The sequence below is a fragment of the Vidua macroura genome, chromosome 1, assembly GCF_024509145.1.
Source record: "Vidua macroura isolate BioBank_ID:100142 chromosome 1, ASM2450914v1, whole genome shotgun sequence".
Classification (NCBI taxonomy): Eukaryota; Metazoa; Chordata; class Aves; order Passeriformes; family Viduidae; genus Vidua; species Vidua macroura.
Window position 1 is genome coordinate 4,619,273 of NC_071571.1, and position 8,392 is coordinate 4,627,664.

At 44.2% G+C, this 8,392-nt stretch overlaps 1 protein-coding gene across 1 annotated transcript in view; it reads left to right on the top strand.

Moving 5' to 3' along the window:
• The window catches only part of DLEC1 (DLEC1 cilia and flagella associated protein), a 32,745-nt gene that overhangs the window by 22,838 nt on the left and 1,515 nt on the right, over nt 1-8,392 (top strand). Inside the window, 9 exon segments of the mRNA XM_053989976.1 lie at nt 550-799; nt 1,783-1,917; nt 3,168-3,290; nt 4,275-4,369; nt 4,457-4,541; nt 5,088-5,297; nt 6,201-6,362; nt 7,313-7,466; nt 8,069-8,189. Of these exon segments, the coding sequence (XP_053845951.1) occupies nt 550-799; nt 1,783-1,917; nt 3,168-3,290; nt 4,275-4,369; nt 4,457-4,541; nt 5,088-5,297; nt 6,201-6,362; nt 7,313-7,466; nt 8,069-8,189 (1,335 nt within the window).

Consider the following 8,392-nt stretch of genomic DNA (forward strand, 5'->3'; position numbering starts at 1 on the left):
AAATTAATCAATTAACAATTAACATGTTAATTGACAGGCATTCTTGTGTCCTAATGAAGATGTTTTTAGTAAAAAAAAAATAGAGTGACTCAATGTGTTGCCACTATGCAGTTGCACATCCCATCTTGATGTAGCTGGGTTTTCCCTCATTGAAATGATGAGAATTCAGGATTTTCCATCCTGTTTTTATGAATTTCTCACAAGACTAAGCCTTGTCAATCAGATGTGCTACCTGCTTTTTACTGGAATTATCTGTCTCTTTTAGTCTTTTTAGCTCTTGAGTGAAATTGTAAGCTTTTCAGAGCAAAGTCAATATATTTTTTTTTAATTCTACTAAATCCATTTGCTTACAAAATACTCATAATTTATTTTTATTATAGTTTAGGACATAGAAAGTGGCCAAACTATAGCAAGCTCTTAAATAATTTTCATTTACAGCAAACATGGGAAACATAAGAGATACACTTTAATACAAATCCTGTTGCCAGAGACAAATTTATTACTTGATATTCTGGTACCAGCTAAGCCATGAGTCCTCTCACTGATCAGAAGTAATTGTCCTTTTTTCCTTTCCCATTCAGACATCCGCCTGGACTTGGAAGTTTACAACCAAGAGCCAGATGATGAAAAGCTGGTGGACCTCTTGGTGCTCTTTGAAGACCCTTTTCCTCCTGTGGACATGGCTGGAAATGAGGCTGCATCAAGTGGTAGCACCTCAGAGTCAGAGGTCGTGTTAAAGCTGGATCCAGCTGCCATTCCCTGTGGAAGCATTTATCCAGCTTTGGAAACCACAGATGAGGTCAGCTCTTAGGCTGTTTCTTATACTGCTGCTGAGATACATGATGGGTGTTTTTGGCGTGAAGGGTTGAAAACAATAACAGGAGATAGAATTTGTAACTAAGAGCTGGATTGTTAAAAGAAGTGTCAGCTCCTCTCCCAGTCAAACACGCAATATGTGGGTAGGTGGCTATGGGGATCAGCAATCTGTTTCCAGAGCGAGCTATAAGCAATTAGCTCTCTTTAACAGTGTTTTAAAAGCTAAAGAAACACTATTTAAATACTGTCACTGGCAAACTATTGTTGTTATTACATGAAAGAATTAAAATAACTAAAACTCCTTAATTTAGCTCTGCTTTTCTTGTGGGTGCTTTCTGGTGTCCACCTGTGCTGTAGTCAGGGAGCAGAACCTACCCTGTAAATTTCAAATTGCACCTAATGATATGGAGGTATTTATCCCCGTGCTAAAATTAGATTGGTTCTGTTAGAATATGGTAACATCTATTACACATGATGTTTGATTCTAATGTGGCAATTTAGTGTCTTGAGGGGCTGGAAGTGACAGGGAGAAGATATCCCCCAGCATATTGTATATTTGTCTGCCAAAAGCTTCACACAAAAGATAGTAAAATCACATTTTTTCTGCTTCAGCTCAGCATGCACTGTTGTTCTGAACACAGCTCTAACCTTTCTTGTGCACAAAGGGAACGGTACTGCCCAGAGTGCTGGTTTGTATAATGGGCCAGAGGTGTCATGATTGGGTGCTTCTCTAGGTAGAACAGGACCCAAGCATGCACATTTTCCAAGGAATTCAGGAGCAATTTCAGGAGAGCTACTCTGTGGATGAGAAAATTGATGTACAGGACACATCCACGTGTCTAGCCCTTGTGCCAGAAAGAAAGTGGAGCTGGCCATGCTTCCTGACCAGTTCCCTGTGCACATCACTCACATTCCTCCCTTGCAGTGTAACAGTTTTAACCATTCCCCACCCCTGTGTCTCTGCAGCCTCCAGGTTCTGACAGCAAAGAGATGGAAATCAGCAGTCAGGAGTCTGAAGGAGAGAAAAATATCTCTGTACTTATCCAACCTCATGAGGGGGTGCCTGCAGACAGCCCCTACTCCGTTGCTCCAAGGCAGATAGTAAGCTTTTACATTTTCTTTGGCCTTAGATTTAGCACATTTTCTGCAGGGCAGAGGAGACAGAGAAGGAGAAGGAGATAGCTTTGAGTTTGGTTTGAGGTAGACTCTACTAAACAGTGAAACATCAGGCTGGAAGGCTTTGGAGATGATCATGAGAAGAGTTTGCAAGGTCGACAAAAAGTGTCCTATCTACATCTAAGCAGTGACCTGATGACTGGACTTTAGTGTTAGTTGTACTTCAACACTCCAGCAGAGTGGCATCTCTGGTCTTCTCACTTGGGTTGGCATGGTGAAATGTGGGAGCCATCCAGCCTGAAGCTTTGGAAACATGAAGAGCTGGAAATCAGGGTAAGGGGTATTCCGTAGATAACTCGTGGATAAACCATTGTGATCCACAGTGCTTCACAAGTGAGTTGTGCAAATACAGGCCACACTGTCACAATCCCTTAGGAATATCATAAAGTAAAGACAGCACTGGAAAGATCTAGCTATGAGTGGCAGGATTGCCCAAAGCATCAGTGTGCCAATTTTATTTTTAAATATTTTTTTGCTAAAAGGTTTTAGTTACAAGTTAAAATGAGCTAAAGATTACATAAAGAAATTATGACAGAAATGAAGTTGCAGTCAGCTCTGAGGTGGCTGAGAAAAGTCAGACAAACAGGTGCCTCATTGTAGAGGCAGCTTTTGTGGGGTGTAGCCAGCAGCAATATCAGGATTTAGCCATAACCTGCACAGTTCACTTAAAAAAAGCAGAATCTAGTCAACCTGTAAATCCCAGAAAATCCACTGCAGCTGGCTAGTGCATGTGATTACATTCCCTGCTGTCATGTAAAATTAAAGAACAGCCAAGACTAAACTGAACTGTAAAATACTCTTAGTTCACACTTGTAACTCTTCAACAAATGTTTCATATATGTAAGTTGTGGAATAATCAACTGAGGCAGCTAAGGAGTAAGAGTGGGCAGAACTGGGTATTTTTAAAAACAGACATGTGTACATATGTTTGTGTACTTACAGAGTTGGTCTGTGACTGTGCTTAAGCTCCGTTGATGCTAAAAGTGGCCACACTGATATTTGCAGTTGAAGTAATTGTCAGTTTTGCTGTCACATGTTGGTATTTTCGTGCAAGCCTGAGCCCGTGCCCGGGGGATTGCATGTGGCTTGTGCAACTCAGTTTTAGCAGCTGAGTCCCGAGGTTCTTGTGCAATCCCCGGCGGGTCCGTGCGCTAAGCGCTCTCTCCCGGCCGCAGGTGGTTCCAGGAGGTGGCAGCAGCGACGTTTACATCTCCTTCACCCCGCTCGTCCTCCCGGACACCGAGGCTGAGCTGCGTTGTGACGGGCTGCTGCTGGGCTTCATGAGCCTGGACGACAAGGTAAACTGACTGTCACAGCAAGGCCAAAGGTAACGGGGGAATAGAATTGCCCTTCCTGTAATTTATGTACAGGCTGCTGTTACCTGGCCAGTCTGTGTAAACAGTCCTGTTCCTGCTATCCTCTACATCCTTCCTTAACCAGGGTTGTTCATCTGTTGCATTTCTCTTTGAGCTTGCAAGCATTCTGGGCTGGGAATGTCACCCTCTTCTTGCGTTGTCTGGGGCAGCAGACCCCAGACAAAAGCCCAGGGTTTGAAATGCTATCACAACATCAGGTTTTATTGATAACAATAGTTAACAATGGAAGTGAGACTCAGGACTGCTGAGTCCTGTTCCTGGCTCTGCATCCACCTTCCTGTGTGAATTTGGACAGCATATCTCTCCTCTGGGAAACTTCCTCTTCAACAACTGCTGATGCGAGGCTTGAACAGTGTTTTATGAATGGCTCAGTGATTCTCTGACATGAATTGTTGCAAAGGTGCAAGGTAACCTGAATGAATGCTAATAGAATGTTTAATAAAAACAACCCTAATAATCCTTATTCCTGAAGAAAGAATTGTAGAATAATAGAGTCCTGGAATGGTATGAGTTGGAAAGGACCATCTAGCTCCACCCCCCTGCCATGGGCAGCAACATCTTTAACCAGAAAAAGTTGCTCCACACTCCATCCAACCTGGCCTGGAATATTTCCAGAGATGGGGCATCCACAGCTTCTCCAGGGAACCTATGCCCGGGCCTCACCACCCTCAGAGTGAAGAATTTATTCCCAAAATCTGATCTAAACCTGCCCTGCATCTGTATCACCCACAGCCATTCAGAGTTCAGCTACTGCTTGACCTCTGCTGTTCCATCATATCTTACAAACAGGCACTGCATTGCCAAACAGAATCCTGTTTTGGCTTGACAGCCTCTCGTGCTCAAAGCAGCATTTCAGGTTTAGTGCTACCATGTCCCACAGGATTTCTGTTTCCATGTTGTTGTCAGCTTGCAAGGAGGGTGCCCAGCAAGGTGCGGCGCAGTCACGGCTATGAAGCTCCACCGTTACGAGTGCACATGGAGGCTGTCCTGAGGCATCCCCTGTAAGTCCCACAGCTCACAGCTGGATCCCTCTTGGAATGGGTCAGCCTGGGACAGGGCTGTGACCAGCCCTGGTTCTTTACACTCAGGTTGGAAGTGGAGATGGATCATGACAGAGGAATGGTGTTTTATTCAGTGGCAAGTGATCTCCTACCTGCTAGGCCTTTTTGTGGAGTGAGTATTTCCCACATTGATGTATTTGGCTGCTTTGTTTTGCTGTACTGCTGGGAGAATTCAGAGCTGTGTGCACATGGCTGTAAAAATGCATCCTAATCATCAGTAGCCTAATTTTCTATGTTGCACATAACTAGATAGGGAACCAAAAAAAAAAAAAAAGCACTACAAGTACTTTTTAGCCAGGAATAAGAAAAGCTGAGCTCAGACATGCTCATGCCTGTTTTATCCAAATTTTTCTTTCATTGTAGGGGAGTTTTTAAATAGAAAAATAAGTTCTGATTTTCAGGATATAAAGGTCCAAAAGCAAAATGAGTCACTTCAGTTGCTGTGACCCTTGACATTTGAAAACTTAGACTTTATTATGTTACTTTTATTTTGGTTTTTCACTCAAGAAATGTTGAATAACACAGGTAGAAAATACTGGATTGCTTTGGGGTAAAATCCTTCAAATCCCATGATTTGAAGTACTCCATGACCAGACAGAGCAACAGAAACCTCTCCAGGGAGTTAAAACTGACCAGTTCTGAATCATTTCTCTCCCAGGTTTTGACAGAAGCAGTAATTACTCAGAGTTTGAAACTCATGAATTGTACCAAGGCTCGTCTGTACTTCAGGCTCTTTCTGTCTACACCCTCTATGCCCTTCAGCCTCTCCAGCAGGGATCCCAAAAAGAACACTGAAACATCCCACAGCAAGAAGGAGGAAGGGGAACAGCAACTGCAACATGTACTTTATCCACAGCAAAACATGCTGGTAGGCTCAAAAATAATAATCCTGTGCCAGATTAGAGAGTTTAGTAATTGGCGTGTTAGTGTGGACCAGAGGAACCACAGAAGAACACAACTGGCATAGAAGTCTCCCAGTTTCAGGGGCAATGGTGGTGTGTTATCAAATGCTAATTACTGCCATTTTGCCTGCTACATTGCAGGTGCAGATTATTTTTTTTTTCTGCACATAATCTTTTTCTGTTCCTGATGTGCTTTTCCCATCAACTCTGACCTGTTGCAAACTCCTGCAGAAAACCCTGTGAGTTTGCAGCTCACTTAAATCAATCGCCATATATATGTTGGACAAATTAAAAGATTTCCAAGGACTGCAGATTTCCCTCATTTCCTTAAATTAGATGCAGACAGTGCAAGGAGAGGAAAATTTGATTAGTTTTGGGTGTACAAATTACATCAAAGGAAATGAAGTCCCAGAGTAGAGAATTAGGTAACCTGCAAAGAATGAGTAACTGTTGCATTTTTGAAGTGTGCTTCTCATTTTGCTGTGTTCACTTTGACGTGGAGACACACACATCTCAATTCTGCATGTATGGGAAGAGGATTTAGAGGTGTAAGACAGCTTTGGGAACGTGCTATTTGTACCCTCAGGAACTCAAAACCTTTGGCTTGCTAGAGACTGTTTCTCCCCTGTGGTTCAGAGATCAGCTGTTCACCTTTACACTCCATCTCTGTGTACTGGATTCATAGGAAATAGCTGTGGTTTTTTCTTTAATTGTATTGCTTTGTTCCAGTGGGAATTTGGCTGCTGGCATGACACCTTTGGGTTCCAGTGGGAAAATGTGTGCCTGGGCCTTTGTGCAATGTGTACTTTGGATTTCCTGCACACAGTTGTCACCTTATGTGATGGTCATCGGAATTCCTCTTCCCACAGGTGAAAGTGTCATTCCACACAACTCTGGAGTTACTCAGGTATCAGCATTTGCCAGAGACCCAGCTGCTTCCTGGATGCCAAGTGCTCCAGCTGGAGAGTGGAGAGAGAAAGCTGAAGTTTAATCAAAATCTGGTCATTGAGCACAGTAACTACACTACCCAGGTAAGGTCAGGACAGGGTCTCTGGGCCCTGGGAAAGGGCTGTTTCAGCAGCATCTCTGACTTGGATTAGGATTTACTCAGCTGTTAATTAAAGGCACCTCTGGAGTAAATGGGGTCATCCAGGTAAAGTAAATGGCTGTAGGGTTGCTCTCTGCTGAGACTGCAGGTGATTCCCAGGTGGGCTGTGCAGGTTGGGGTCACACCCTGGTGCTGGTACCCCAGCTCTGCATGGCAGCCCGGGTGACACTCAAAGGGCCACACACTCAGTCACAGGATGACTCTGAGACAGGAGCAGGGCTGTCTCAGGGATCAAGCCATGCCTGAGTCACCAGGCAATGCCTCCTGCAGCAACCAAGGGCTTCTGGAAAGGCTCCTGAGCCTGTTGAGCTCCTGCAGTGTGGTCAAAGCCTATGTGCATGTAAAGATGATCCCTTCCAGTCAGAAATCCATAAACCCCTTCCCAGCCTTCAGCATCCCAGTACGCTGCAGGCACTTTCTTTTCATACCAGGTATTTCTGAGGCATGACCTGTGTAAGACTGAGCACCATATCTAAGATACAGTCAAGTGAATCATAATCTTGGGCAATCTGCACAAACTGAATGACTCACAGTGGGCCATATACAGTCCTGAGGGACCAGAAGATGTTGTAATGTCTGCAGCTCCACAGAAAACCCTAAAAACAAATGAAAAGTTCACTCTGTGTTACTTCATTAAGACCACAGTGTTTGGTTTGAAAACCTGTCCCAGAAAAGTAACACACAAGCAAAACCTTCAAACTCCATCTACTCAGGGCTGTAGACTAGGAATTTACTCTATTGTGAAAGAACACAGGACATTGATTCTTGAGTCTGTGGTTGGGGTTAAGAGTGATGCAGCTAGAGCAGGAATTACTAAAGCTCTATAAAAACGAGGTGGGTTTTATTCTCTTTTCCCTTTCCCCTGTTTTGCAGCTGGTCCCAGTGACTGCCTACCTCACTGTTCCAGTCCTGGAGCTCTCCTGTGACAGGGTTGATTTCCAGACCTGCTTTGTTGCACAGACCAAGACAGAACATGTCTTCTTGTATAACAGGAGTGGCTGCAGAAGCTACTGGATTGCTTTCCTGGGTATTCTGGTTTTGCAATTGATTTCCTTGTTACAGAGCTTCACTATTCAGTGTTTTTATTAAGACTGCATTCACTCACTCAATATAGGGGCAATGTGTGATGATCCTGGGTGCAAACAGATATGGTCTGCTTTTGTTCTCACTTATGTTGGCTTTCCCCCTCCTCGCTTTCCCTCCCTTTTTCGGTATTATTGTACCACTATTGATTTCAGCAGTTACTTCACACCTAACCAAAAGACTGAGTCTCAGCCCTCACAATTCTTGCACATGCTCTTCTCATTTATAAATTAGTCCTGAGGGGCAACAAGAAGCAGCAGCTCCTCATGGGCTCAGTTTGAGCATGAGTCTAATGCTGTTAATAATAGATGGGCTCCAGAGGAAAGAAGATCAGGGCCTTATTATTTCAATGTGGAGATCACTGATCACTGCCCTTGATTAGAAGATGAAAACAGAGTCTGGGCACTTGCACAGAAACCTTCTGACAGTGTGGGACATGATGTATTAGTTGCTCAGCAAAGAGGTGCATTGCCATGAGAGCTTCTCGCTGTACACACACAAAGGGTCTTGTATGGCTTTGTTTGACATTTGCCCCTTCCACTGCAGACGAACAAAAAAGCCCTAAGGCCGTGCAAGTATTTTCCATCTTCCCAAATAAAGGCATTTTGGAGGCACGTGAAGGGGAGGCACCTACCAGACAGATTCTGCAGATCAGCTTTGCTGCAAGGTACAGTTAACAGGACTGAAGTTGTGCTGTTGAGAGAGAGCTGGGGTTGGCTGGAGAAGAGAAGGCTCTGGGGAGCCTCAGAGCCCCTTCCAGTGCCTAAAGGGGCTCCAGGAGAGCTGGAGAGGGACTGGGGACAAAGGCCTGGAGTGATGGGATAAGGGGGAATGGCTTCACACTGCCAGAGGGCAGGGTTAGGTTAGAAA